At 38.1% G+C, this 14,876-nt stretch overlaps 2 protein-coding genes across 2 annotated transcripts; both read left to right on the top strand.

Moving 5' to 3' along the window:
• Positions 1-5,280: 5,280 nt before the first annotated feature.
• On the top strand, positions 5,281-6,342 carry LOC139716907 (allatostatin-A receptor-like). Its single transcript, XM_071628431.1, has one exon. It carries the CDS (start codon positions 5,281-5,283, stop codon positions 6,340-6,342), a length of 1,062 nt encoding a protein of 353 aa, XP_071484532.1.
• A 7,016-nt stretch (positions 6,343-13,358) lies between these two features.
• Positions 13,359-14,474, top strand: LOC139716896 (galanin receptor 2b-like). The gene has a single exon (XM_071628422.1). It carries the CDS (start codon positions 13,359-13,361, stop codon positions 14,472-14,474), a length of 1,116 nt encoding a protein of 371 aa, XP_071484523.1.
• Positions 14,475-14,876: the final 402 nt, after the last annotated feature.

Here is a 14,876-nt window from a genome sequence, read left to right as displayed (position 1 = left end):
AAAATTAAAGGGGGGCTCACAACCCCCATTTTAATTTCTTTTGTTTTGAAAAAAAAGGATCCCTGGATCCGCCCCTGCAGAATACATACTCATACATGAACCGAAAAAAAAAAAAACAAAATGGACGGATTGCCAATTTTAGATTCACTAATCATAATGATTTTGTTCTTCCATAGGATCCATTAGTGGTTACGTCACAATGAGCTGTGAAGTTGATAGGTCTAAACGAAAGCCATTATTTTTTTCTTAATACGGTGTCATGTACGCTATGTACCGTTGTAGACCTTCAATGGCACATGTGCATTCCGCCACGTATTCATCCATTAGCTTTAATACATTAGCTTTAGCCTCGTCGATGCTTATGATATACATGAAATAGGTAAACGAAGACTCAGTCTTTTCTCTCTTTCCCTCTCTCTCTCTCTCTTCTGAAATTCGAAATCAACGATTTTAAGTTTCTTTATCATCCACAGTGCTGTTTTCATGGAACAACCCCATAAAGATTGAGATAATACAAGTGTACGTAAGTCATGAAACGTGTGTGTGTGTGTGTGTGTGTGTGTGCAGGAAAATGTCATACACTATTGAAATTACATGGAACAGAAATCAGGTTTGGTAGCATACCTTCGCGAAAGATTTACACGCATCTTTATGCCTCCGCCACGAAGTGGTGCCGGAGGCATTATGTTTTCGGGTTGTCCGTCCGTCCGTCCGTCCGTCCGTCCGTAATGAATTTTGTGGACAGGGTAACTACCAAAACCTTTTGAGGTATCCTAATGAAACTTGGCATGTATGTGTATTAGGGGGTGAAGTTGTGCCTATCAACTTTTGGGTGCACATGCTCAAGGTCAAAGGTCAAAAGGTCAAGGTCAAATGATTAAAATTTCACTATTTCCCCCATATCTATGCAATGCCTATAGATATTTTCTTGAAACTTAGTGTATACATGTATTACCCAATTAAGATTCTCTGGTGAAAGTTTGGGGTCATAAGGTCAAAAGGTCAAAGGTCAAAAGGTCAAGTAAAGTGTCAAAATTTTACTTTTTTCTCTGTATCTTGGAAATTGTTCAAGGTATCTTCATGAAACATAGTATATATGCATGTACTGACTGGCAGTGGTTATCTAGGGAATTCAGGGTTCATTGGGTCAAAGGTCAGGGGTCAAAGGTCAAGGCAATACTTTAAAATTTTACTATTTTCCTTATATTTATGCAATGCCAGCAGGATTATTTTGTTTAACTTGATGTATGCATGTATAACCCAATAGAAATTATCTGGGATTTTTTTTTTTTGCCAAGAAGGTCAAAGGTCAAAAGGTCAAAGTGAAAGTGCTGAACTTACTTCTTTCTCCATATCTCCGAAGTGGCTCAAGTTATCTTGAAACTTAGTACATATTTATGTATGTTCTGCCTGACAGTGATTCTCTTATAAATCAAAGGCCAGATGAACATGATAACAATTTACTGTTCAATACAGAAATTGCACTTTTTCTCCATACCTTGAAAATTACTCGGTGCATAAACTTATGAAAGGGTCAAAGTCAAGTTAAAGTTCTTAAATCCCCAAATACATGCTCTCCTCCAATTCATCCAATTAAACATACACGTGTAGGTCAAGGAAGGTAAACATTCAATACATTTGTGACAAACATGTCATTTTGATATTTTGCCAATTTTGTGAAAATGTAATCACACATTGTCCACATGTACTATAGACCCATTAGGAGAATCATGCATTATGGCGGAGGCATACCAGTCGCCATAGCGACATTTCTAGTTTAAAACTTATTTACAGTAGTTATATACCTTGGAAGTACGAGATCAAAAGAGTAATTTCGCCTTCTCCCCAAAAGTAACCCAAGATATTTTTCTCCGACCAAGAGTTAGAACTCTTATACCAAAGCTTGAGGAATTTCAGTTTAAACTTCTTCATAGTGCACTTTATACAAAAGTTAATCTGTTGAGATTTGGGTTTGTTTCGGATGATCTCTGCATGTTCTTTTTGCAAAAAAAAAAAAGCACTGAGACATATTTACATTTATTTTGGGAGTGTATTGAAGTGCAGGAATTCTGGCAAATCAATATTCAAAAATTGAATTTAGAAGAACTAAGAAATATGAACTGGGAAGTTGTTTATACAGTTATATCCGGAAACTCGTTATAAGTCAAAGGATGGAATACAATTATATCGATAATTAAATATATTTTATATTTAGCGATATCAGAAAGGGAGGTACCAAAGTTTAATGATGTTATGAAGTATTTTAAGATGTGTAAAGAAGAAGAAAATAAGATAGCGAGTAAAAGAGGAACAGTTGCAATGCATTTGTTACAGTGGGAAGATGCATACCGAGGATGATATGTGATTTTCTTTTTCTGTCTTGATTTTGCCGTATCTGCGAGTTATTATCATATCGTTGTCGTTTTTTCTCTCTATTGCTTGTACCTTTTCCACATCATTGCCACTTTATGATTATAATGTATTTTATTATAAGAGAAACAAAATGGCAATTTACACGCAGAGTTATTCAAGTGTAAATAAAACCTGAGGGCTGAAGGCACGTGGGGGTGGGGGGAGTGCATGCTGGCGTTGCGTGGGTGTGTCTGTGTTCATGTGTGTATGTTTTCTCGCAAATGGCCTCGGGGTTTTTTTTTTTTTGATAAGCAATGATATATAGGGCTTAACCCGTTTTGTTTTTAAGCAAATTGTTTATTATGTTCCCGTTTTGCGGGCTTTTTGCGAGAATTATGTGCTTTAAAAAAAGGCAAAAAGCGGATTTTGTTTCCTTGGTTAAAAGAGTTATAATGTAAGTTTGACATGAGTTTACACAATGTTGGTGTTACTGCATTTTGTCCTTATATAGTGTAAGATTGACGTTATTTTGTACAATGTTTGTGCATAATGCAGTTTGTCTTTGTATGATGTTTTGTTTTGTTTCTGTGAACGTTTCTGTTTCTGTGATATGAAATTGAACGAAATTCTAATACAGAATTATAAAAAAATACACCTCTGCAATAACTACATAAAGAACCTTTCGTTAAATTATCTTCACTTTGGATACATTGTAATGTTTTAGATATCGCTTTTAACGAAATTATTCATCAACCTGAAAGCGCATGCCTGAAGTATACCTCATAATGGGCGTTGGTTGATATTAGTACTATGCCATAATTTTTCTAACAAGGTGAGCATGCGCAAGGGAAGGGTCACCCTCCCCATTTCATTTATGGTTGCCGCTATATTAACCATGATTACATGATGTTCGTTTCCACTGACTGACATGTAAAAGATTTCAACTGGTATGCCGCTGCTTCAAGAAGAGACGGTCAAAAGCAGAGACAACGTTGAGGTAATGCTCGTAACCTTGACTCAGTCCATATTCTTTCTCCGACAAACAGAGAAGTCTAAATTCTCCTCAAGCACTTCACTTTCGATGTTTTTTCCCCCGGAAAGTAAACCATCACACGATTTTTATGAACGTGTCAGGGCTTCGGCTTTTCGCGATGATACAGAATTCTAACGTTTGGCATGTTTGCTATGATACTTATCTCATCATATTAATCAGGTTGATGGTAGTAATGTAGGTGCTGTTCTTTCCTGGAGACGAGTTATAACCTGCAATAAGGGATGCTTAATTCAACATAGATTACAATAACATCTAATTTAAAATCTCCTGACAAGCCGTCGGTCTCTGATTAAATCTGGATCACGCTGTGTAAAACTAAGATAATTTCACAACTAATGGTAGTTCTGCAATCAACGGTAACCATTGGTTATGGAATACTGTTTAATACTATAGGTTATAATAGATTATTACCATAGAATACTAGTTACCATTGATTGCAAAATTGCCATTTATTGTAAAGGTACAACACAGTCGTATCCAAACCCTACAAGCCTTTACTGAAGACATGTCGTTTATCCCTTTGTACTGTTTATGTTTTCAATGTTATCAAGTTTTAATTAATTAAATCACTTACATCAATCAGTAGAGTTAGTTGCTATCTACCCATCAAACTTGACGAAAGTTCATCTCTTTGCATTCCGTCGTGCAAGTCAGCAATATGTCATTGTGTGGTCGTGACACAGTATTGTATCAAGGGTTCCGTTTATATTATGACTATCATTGACTATTGTAAAACGTGGAAATGAGGCTCGATCGGAATTTTGAAATAGTGGGATTGCAGATAAATCCATATTCAGGGAATCACCCAATAGAAATGAGTCTGTTTGTTTCCAAAATCACAAAGGACAGAATGTCTGGACAATGCATGAGGTTTTCTCGCTTCTTAATGCCTTCACATACGTTACTTCTAATTGTAATTCAACGTTTTAACAAATAAACACATACCTAAATGGGCTCAAAACTTGTGACGTATTTTCATTTATATAACATCGAATCGCGTTTGTTCTGAGAAAACAAATAGTTTTCGCAATGCAGTTTCTTTTAACCAAATTAATATACTAGTGACTGATTCTGACTACTGACAAGGAGAATTCAGCCTCTTCAACTTACCCACTTACGCTCATTATTATCAGTGTTTATGAAGAACGTCTCTTCTCGAAAGCAGAGGATATTTAAAAAACAGGATCACCTAATCGTATTTTCCACTCATTTGGTAATGTACAATGTAGGCTGGGCCGGAAAGATCACGCGAACGCTAACTTCATGGGATGATGCCTTCAAAATAAGAAGTATAGTTGCATTTCCCCCCTAACCACGTATACATCGTTCAGGGCAAACAAAAAGTTCTTCCACAGAAACTTAAGATGTTTGTTTTTGTTTTGTGTGACTGTTTCTTATTTCTACTTTAGCACATAAAGGTGTAGTCAGCAACTGCGGTCATTTGTCCAATATCAATAATTTGACATCAATATTATTGAAGATGGTTAACGCTCTTAAGATGTAAATCTCTAAACCTTTGGAGCTTTATGATTTTTATCTAGAGACAACTTTTATTAGAAAGCTGCTAAAAGAAAATTCAATGAAACAATCACTTTTATGCAGTGTTACGAAACAGCTGTATCATCCTCTATGTTTTATTTTATTTTTTGTAAATGTTTGTGTAACTTGTATGCTGTATTCCTTATCACCCATCGCAGGATAACAGATACAACTACAAGTGTTAGGGTGGAAAGTGGATTCTTTCACGTGGGCGAACATTTCACCTAACCGTTACCAGAGATTCAAAGCCTTAACTCACTCATCATGGTGACTTCATGCTAATGGAAGCACAAACGCGTTCAGATACTTCTTACACGCTTTCATACACAGCGATGATGGTAGAGATGGATACGACAGATCCTGCCATGGCAACCCTTCCAAATATCCCCGAGGAGACCAGCGAATGGGTGTGGAGCATGACATGGTCCTGGACAAACCTGCTACAACTGATATTTTCATTGGTAGGAAGTATCGGTAACCTTCTGGTGATTCTTGTCCTGGCCGGGCGGCAGACGGCCCGGTACTCTATGGATGTTTTCATCTTGGCACTGGCGGTGGCCGATTTCTTGACGTCCGTGGTAATGATCCCAGTTCCGATGGCTCAGCGCGTGCCAGATACGATTGCAGGTTCTTTATACTGCAAGGTGATATACCCAAGCTACCTGTTGTGGATATTCGCCTTCTCGTCTGCCTACATCCTAGCAGGCATGTCCGTGGAGCGTTTCGTGGCGGTGGCATATCCTCTACACCGTCACCATGTCATCACGAAGCGACGAGTGTACATCTTCCTGGCCGTCGTTGGCGTACTTTCCATTCCTGGTTCTGCGCAAAATTTAAAAGTTGAAGTCATAGGTAACAGGTGCCAGGACACAAAACCGATGAATGTGAAAATTGACATTGCTATCTATCTCTTCTTTTCTCGCGTGGGTTTCCCTGTGCTCACCATGGTCGTTACGCAGGTCCTGACCGCCTTGGTTCTACATCGACAGCACAAAGAACTGGAGAACGTCTTGTCTGCTCAGAAAGGTGGTGTCCCGTCCATTCACCTCACAGCTCGCAACAACATCGTGAAGATGACGGCTACCGTAGTAGCAGTCTTCATCCTCAGCTTGGGTCCAAGTAACCTGATGTTTATGATAACAGGCCTTCGTGGAACCATCAGATCCCATTTGTTCAGCCCTCTCTACTACGTCCTAAACGTTTTTGCTTTCATCAACCCGACAGCTAATCCCTTCATTTACGCAGCTCGGTACCCTAAGTTTCGCACGGCCATCAAGGACGTCTTCACCAAAGGATTGTCCAAGACGAAGTTGCCACTTTTTGATCAGGGCATCGATCACTATTTAGGGGTTGGTACGCAGATAACTAATGCTTCGGCCGTGAGTGGCCTAATCTGAGAAAGCAAAATTAAACAATCGTTACCTCACGTCGGCTTTAAATCAAAGAATTTACACAACCGTTAAAAGTAAAGTTATGTTCTTATAAGGAAAAAAAAAGCTTCAATTCCTTAAGTGGTAATAGTTAAATGAGTTAACTTTAGAGATAGTCTCCTTTCGTTTCACTGTGGGCTATCAGGTGGAAGGTGTATGTAATATACTTCTGTATAAACATGTGCATTCTTAACAAAAACGAGGGCAGGTGTAAGGAAATCTTGAATCGTGGACGAGAAATCTCGACGGTTCCATCAGCCACTCTGCTTTTCTTAATAGCCAGAAGTTCTCTGGAGAACGTGGTCTTAGATGTTCCAATATGTATATGCTCAGTTTTTTCTTAAAGTACATGATAACTTAGACTAAAAGATAATGATAGAATTGCTCCCCGCTGTGAAATAATTACAACATACGTTAATTTTACTATTATTTTTTTTTTGGAAATACCAATAATTAAATAAGATATCTGAAGAGTTTTGATAAAAAAACGCCCTTTTTAACACTGCTTTTAAATCAAAGCCATCATCAAATAGAGAGAGAAAATAAGAGTTTTTTTTTACAAGAAGTATTTTTAGAGATTTACTGAAATTATGTTATAATTATATAAATTATATTTTCATCATTTTTATTTTTCACAGCAGATTTGATTTTACATATTTCAAATTGATAAACGGATTATACATTATTTGTTTTTACATTTTGAACTCTCCATTATTTTGTTGGCTCATAGATACCATTATTCCAAAGCAAGGCCCGGCGGAGTGGGAGATAAGGCCTTGAGATGCAACTGAGATGTTGTATGTAGTAGCAGTTTTCTTTCGTTATATCGAAATTTCGTTATGAATTTATTTAATAAACAATAAAAAAACAAAACAAAACAAAAGAAGTGTAATGTTCCAGCCTGATTTTTTTTTTCGTTGTAATCGAAATTTGTAATAACCGTGTTCGTTATAACGGTAGTGCACTGCATCAGGTTAGTCTAAAATTGTTAAAAAGATAGAAATGACCATAGAATGTAGAAATGTTGAATTGGTGGTATGGAATGGTTTATCAGACTTGGTTAAATATGATGTTGATACAGTTATTCTGTTTTAAGTTTGTGTAACCGTTTTAATATGAGCGTACAGCTATATACTCTGCAAGAGGAAGCTGAAATCACTATCACAGCATGACTGTCGGGCCAGATATCAATTTACACACGTGTGTGAAAGGAACATATCGCATGAATTACCTTGATTTATAGAAGTCTGCACCAGGTAGAATTAACTACATTATACTTGAAGTATTAACTTGTGTAAGTGCACTCCTTACATGCAAACTCTCCATTATCGCGTTGGCTCGTAGATATCACTAAAGAAGGACTTGGCGAAGTGCGGCGATGGGCCCTTAGAACGAATTTTTGCATTCATTCATCAATACCAGCTGAATAAAAGGTAACACATACTTACAAACTGTCTGCATTAAACTCATCCAAGCTGTACAAACATGGAGCCATTTCTTACTGAACTCCCACTGTGGAAGTGGAAAACTCGCAGAGTAATGTCTTAAGAAAGAATTAAAATTAAAGACCATTCTTTTAGAAAGTGGAACTTATCTACGAAGATGTCCAGAATTTCATTTCATTGAACTCGAGTGTCAACGGAGGCGAAAAACAATCGTTTGGACTCACTTGTCCAGGGGTACATGAGGTGTATAGGGAAATGATAACATAACTATTAATATTGTACAAGAGAAATGAAATGGTGTGAACTTGTTTGCGAGTCTCTATTTAATTTCCTGCTTCTCGCCAAGTTTGATTAATTCACATTCCCCCCCCCCAAAAAAAAAAAAACCCACCCACATTCTTCAATGATCTATGCATGCCAGCTTAAACCTCCGCTGGTAATAATGCTTTGTCCTATACCTGTGTCTGAAGTTACCATATGGTGCATGTTGGTTTTGTCGTCAACCAATTATTGTACCAATTATGAACATTCAAAAAACTGATTCATTCTAATACAAACTTCAGAAACTGATCGCGCATAGATATAAGGTTCGTATAGTGGATGACGATACAGTTGGTGCAAGACACTGTATAACATCTGCAAAATAAAACAACAACACCACCAACAACAACAACAAAATGATGATAGTTTGATGTTCTCTCTTTATAAAAAAAAAACGACATAAAACATTTAGAGAGAGAGAGAGAGGGGGGGGGGATAGAATTAGGTGTTGGATATAGATATTTCAACAAAGTTCTTTTATTTGATTGTATACTCCTTTGCCGTCGTAAGATGAAGCAACAATTAGGGTCAAGAGACAGCCGTTACTGCGGACAATGGGCATTATTGCCAAGATAAATGTGTCTCTGTCGCTGTGTGTTTGTGTGTGTGTGTGTGCGTGTGTGTGTGTGCATTATTTTGAGTTGATCAATCTTCAGGGGCGGATCCAGGAATTCCGTAAAGAGGGGGCGCGTTTACAAAATTAAAGGGGGCGCACGCACCCCTCCCCCAATTTTTTTTCTTTTTATTTCTTTTATTTCAACAAAAAATAAGGGGGGGGCGTGCGCCGGTTGCGGTCCTCCCTGGATCCGCCTCTGATCTTGTATTTAATTCAAAACCTTGTTAACAAGTAGGCCTATTAACAATAAGACAACGAACACTCTGCTAGAAAAGAGTAGTAAAACATGTGTATTATGAATACAATTTCCAAATCATTATTTAACTTAAACATGATATTACTATATATAAAAAGGATAGACAGTCGTTCAATATCAGTGCGTTATTACTGGTGGGGATTTCACTCGAACAGGTCTGACTCCTATCTATGAAAGACTCATTCCAATCTGTTCAGCATTCTGAATCGTTAAAAAAACACCCAACAAAACAGATCAAAACAAATATGTCAGACTGAAGAAGGAAGAAAAGAAGAAAGGATGAAAAAATATTAATGTAAATTTAATTAATGTTATATAAGGATCAGGTAAGTTCATTCGTAGTAAAAGTCATTCGTATGATGAAGAAATAGAATGAAATCAGAATAACAGAAATGATCGTACACAATACATGTATGTATGTATAATAAATTTATGTATTTGTGACTAGGGTCAGTCAGGCTACTACATTGCGCGGTACTAGTCCACGCAATGTTCATGATGTTCGCTTAGAATTTGTCAAATGAATCTCAGAACCATGACAACTATTGAATATCAAATTGCCGATTGATTGGTACTGAAATGGTAATTATGAACCCGCCAAGAAAAACGTACACACTTTCATGCATTGAACACGTTGAACCTAGATAGCAATGTACCCATTGTGAGTTTGTGTGAGCGCGCGAGCACACATAACGCACTCCCACACACGTACACGAGTATGGGGCCTGGACTATAGGTCTGATACGAGTAGCAGATGTATAGCAAAAGGTGGTTACAAGAAGGAAAACCGAGGGGGGGGGGGGGGTTATGCTCAATCTTCTTTCATAGCTTGTGAAAGTAAATAACATTAATCACATTAAAGAATGCAAGGATTTTTTTGGGCTTGTTTGTTTGTTTTGTTATGTTTGTCCATTTGTTTTGTTTAATTGCTTGTTTGGTATTCAGGATTCGTTTAGGGTCACGACGAACTAGCCTGATACAAAAGTCTTCTGTTTAGAAAATATCAGGGTCCAAACTTTATTGCAGCGTGAGCTGACAAGTGAGGTAGTAACATTAGCAAGACATCGGAATGAAAAAAAAGAAGAAGAAGAGAGAATTAGATGCCATGGTGTAATGTATATCTATCAACTTTGTGACATCAAATTTAACATTGAGTCAGATGATCAGGGACTCATATTGCTGGTTATCGGTATTGATGTCAAGGCGTTGTCGGAGGAAGATTTAAGTTGATATGAAGATGATCTTTTTCTTCTTTTTTTTTTCCGGGGATTAGCGTGCGATTCCCAAAGCAAAGTTAACCGCCACAGGGAAATGAAAGATGCTATAATGATGGGAAAGTTGAGTAGGCTATTTAGAATCGATTTTTTTTTTCTTCCGTCATTCCCCTTTACTCGAGTAACGTATGATCTTTCATAAAGCAATATTTCTCCCGAAATATACTCCCGTCACAACTGGTTTTAAATATCGATAACACAGCAGGGGCACGTATTCTGGGAGACCAAAAAAAAAAAGAAAAAAAAAAAGACGAACAGACAGACACAGACACAGGAAACATACGTTCCGTACAGAACATAACATGTGTAGATATTCAAGGTCGTTTAAGATATCCCTGTAATGTCATCTAATATATAGAGAAACAGTAATGGAGGTTCTGTCGGCGTTACAAACGAAAGCAATATCATAATATCTCTCTATCTCTCTCTCGTTATCTTGGTCTTTCTCCACAAAATATACCACTCTCTCTTTCTCATTATCCGTCTCTTTTCCTCTCCAACTCCCCTCCCTCTCTCTCCTCCCCCTCTGTCCACCCCGGTCTATTCAGCCGTGGTATGTAGCAATACTGCTGGAAATAGTTACTGAGCCCTTCGCTTCTAAAGCCAATTCTTTTACTTCAGACCATTAGATGAGAGCATGATCTCAAAACAAATCGATAAACACTGAAAATCCATTTAAAAATCGATGGGAATTTCCTTGCTTTCCTACCACACATGCACTAAGGAAAAAAATGAAATAGACTTTTTAAAGGAACTATCACTTCATATTGCTGTTCACCTTCCGACGTCAGCTTCTGTCATACCTTTGAAATAATCTTGCTCTGATTGGAAAGTTACTTGAGTGTTCCTTTTTCTCTTGTGTGTGTGTGTGGGGGGGGGGGGGGGGGGGGGGGGGTGTCGTTTTTCTCCCGATCTTTAAATACATGAAAACTACAAAATAATGATGAAGAGGCTTGTCAATGGTTGCCAATATTCAATCATCACTGTGATAGGCCTATGTGAAAGAGATGTATTCTATTACACATAAGTTATAAAAAAGAACTGTTTTCGAACAGAAATGAACTTTACAAACAAACTTTTCAAAAGCAGACAAACCAGAATTAATATAACTTATTTATGCCAATTATAAATGCAAAAACCGGTAATTGCAGTTTTGTTGTAGACGGCGAAGCATACTCATTGTCTTATGTCACAAAATGAGAGCTGACTCGTATAACAAAAAAAAAAAAAACAAAACACACACACACACACACAAAAACAAAAATATCATTCAATGGCCATGGAACTCATTTTCCATTTGGATAGTGCAAAACGATATTGCGACCACAAGATGCTTTTACCCACCATGTCCTTCTCGACCCAGGTGTTGTACCTGGTAACGCTAGGGTAATAATAATGGCAGGGCCCTCTGGTATAAAGCAATGGTAACACTGAAGAGGCTACCCTGGGTAAATAGGACCTTATTTTCATTATTATTACTGGTGACAGTGACAGGAATATACAAGTGGATTCATCAACAAGTGAAGTAGAAAAAGGCTAAATGTATTGGTTCAGCGTTCCAATTTGAAGTCAGTTTAATGCGTTTAGAGAAGGGAGGGGCACTAAAAGGCAACATTTCTGTCGGCGGGGGGGGGGGGGGGGGGGGGGGGGTTATATTTACATGTCAACTTAATACACCTTTCCTTCTCTTGGGTAAAACCTATGAATTGAGTACAGAGCTGATCAGAATCTTATCATCCGCAAAAGATATGAAATAGACATATAAGATACAAACAGAAAGATAGAGAAACGGAACGTCCGGTAGGAGCATGCGCAGTCTTACTATAGGTTTACTACTAAATCTTGTAAGCAGAGACGTTGTTTCTCCAGCCAAACTTCGCCCTCTGTTCGGTCAGGACACAAGGTATACCTCGCTGCGTGTCATGTTCAGATTGAAACCTAAGGTAGGTGAATCTTTGTTGTCTTAAACTTGATTAGAGAATGATAACTTGGCACAATTATCACCTGTCATAGTTAAATTCCTAATCATAATTTACTATACTTTATCCCAAAGTTAATTTAATCATATTCGGCATGCTTGTGACATTTCTGAACATATAATAACCAACTTATGAACAAAAATGCCAAATTTATCAAAATTGTTTATATTGGTTGTAGAAAAGAGGAGATACTGGTTTTCGGACTTGCTTATGCCACTGTGGTAATATTGAATATGATGCAAATGGAGTATTGTCCACATTTGTGGCATCCATGCCACAAATCTTAATCTTTGTATAAAATTAAAGGCATCTCAAGAATGCTGTTCCCCTGTCAAGATGACGTAACTACAAAGAACTGGTTGCAAAGCACAAAATTGTGATGGAATGGGGTGGGGTCTATATAGAAAGTTTAATCATTTGGAAAGCGCAATTGAAAAATAGAAAGCTCCAAATTGATGATATAAAATCAGATGCCAATGAATAAGTAGTTGTGAAGATGTGCATTTGAATGTACTCTCATAGTCGATATATTTTTCAAATAAATTTTGATAAAAAGTAACTGCATTGGTTGCACATTGCACAGGATTTTGACAAAAAATTCCCCCAAATCAACAAAAACCTTCTGTTGTATGGGCTCTTTTAACTATGAATTTTGATAAAAAGTAACTGCAGTGGTTGCACATTGCGCAGGATTTGGACAAAAAATCCCCCCAAAACAACAAAAACCTTCTGAACTATACGGGCTCTTTTAACTATTTGGTATCGCTTCTTGAATCCTCACATAGTTTGCCGCCGTTTACTCTTTTCTTCTTTCAAATCATTTTCAAACTTATTGAACTAATCTGATCTGATTTTATATAATGTTCCTTTGAAAGAAATACATGTAATCTCTGTTTTCATGAAATCAATATATTTTGATTTATTATAATTGAATTGCTAAATCTATTTTAAAACTTTTCAACTTATGATATCTTATTTGCAGACTCGCATCTTTTGGCAAACTTGAAGTTTGTTTGTTGTCAAGTACACATTGTCCAGCTGTCAGAAGTTTAGGAGTCCTTTTGTAAGCGGCTTTGTGACATAAGAGTGAGGATGGAAGCGCAAACCTCTGCAACTACCTTTGGCACCATGATTTACACAGCCACGCTGGAAGATGTCGGAAACTCATCGACATCCACAGTGGAAAGTCGCGATGCCGCCGGATGGGCGTGGGGTATGGTGTGGTCCTGGAATGACCTACTCCAGCTTCTCCTTGCTGTTGTGGGGATCGTTGGCAACCTGTTGGTGGTTCTCGTCCTTGCTGGGCGGAATGCGTCCAAATACTCCACTGACATTTTCATAGGCGCGTTGGCCGTGGCTGATTTTCTGACATCCATCTTCATGATTCCCATTCCGAATGCCTACTGGGTTCCGGATACACCCCTCGGCTCATTCTACTGTAAGTTTGTATACAGACCCGGCTATCCGCTTTGGGTTTTTGTCTTCGCGTCCGCCTACATCTTGGCAGGGATGTCTGTTGAGCGATTCGTGGCCGTTGCCTACCCTCTACGCCGTCACCAATTGATCACAAAGCGACGAGTCTATATTTTCCTCACTTGTGTTGGCTTTTTCTCTTTACCCGCTTCCGCACACAACCTAACTGTGGAGGTTATTGACAACAAGTGTAAAGACACTAAATCGAGGATGGTTAAGGTTAAAATATCAATTTATCTCTTTGTTGCCCGCGTGGGTATCCCAGTAATGATCATGGCCGTTAGTCAGGTTCTAACGGCTTTATCGTTGAACCGCCAATATCGAGAACTTCAAACTATTCTCGCTACCAAGAAGGCCGATGCTCCATCAGCTCACGTCACGGCCCGTAACACAATCGTGAAGATGACTGCAGTCATTGTCATTATCTTCATCCTCAGCTTAGGTCCGCACAACCTCACACTGATGGTCACGGGTCTGACTGGACGTATATCCGACTACTTATTCAGCCCTCTCCATTACGCCTTCACCTTCCTGGCATTCATCAACGCGTCCGCCAACCCGTTCATCTACGCAGCACGTTACCCCAAATTCCGCAAAGCCATCAAAGATGTTTTCACCAAAGGTTTATCCAAGGCGAAATTGCCTCTCTTCGACCATGGCATCGATCACCAGTACAGCAACGACACCCAAACGAAGAATATCACTTCTGTGATGGACCTATCACAAGTGCCATAAATAGAGCAACACTCACAGTTCATTTAGTGAGTTGAAGAGGGAGGGAAAAAAACCCTGATTTGTGATATACAATTCTGACAATACTGATATAGCTTTGTTTGAGTTTGGGCTTCAAGTTTCCAACTTTTTTTTTGGATGAATTTTTGATTTGCTGATGAGAAAATGAGAAAGCTCTTTTTATGAAATATGAAAGACCACATAATTCTAAAAGAAATTTAAAGTTTATTTGAGGAAAATTGGTTTTTGTGAGTGGCTGAGATATCTAAACAATGCGATCTAATAAAACGTGGTTCTTACCTTTTATCAGATCGATTTGTTTTGGATCGCTTGGTTTTACTTTGTTTTTGGATATCTCACCCATTTCAAAACCGATTTTATTCACATAAACTTTGAATTCTAAGA

The sequence above is a fragment of the Diadema antillarum genome, unplaced genomic scaffold, assembly GCF_040938485.1.
Source record: "Diadema antillarum isolate AM-2024a unplaced genomic scaffold, OU_Dant_1.0 scf00000007, whole genome shotgun sequence".
NCBI classification, from domain to species: domain Eukaryota; kingdom Metazoa; phylum Echinodermata; class Echinoidea; order Diadematoida; family Diadematidae; genus Diadema; species Diadema antillarum.
Note: the sequence above shows the minus strand (reverse complement) of the source record. Positions and strands in the feature narration are given on the sequence as shown.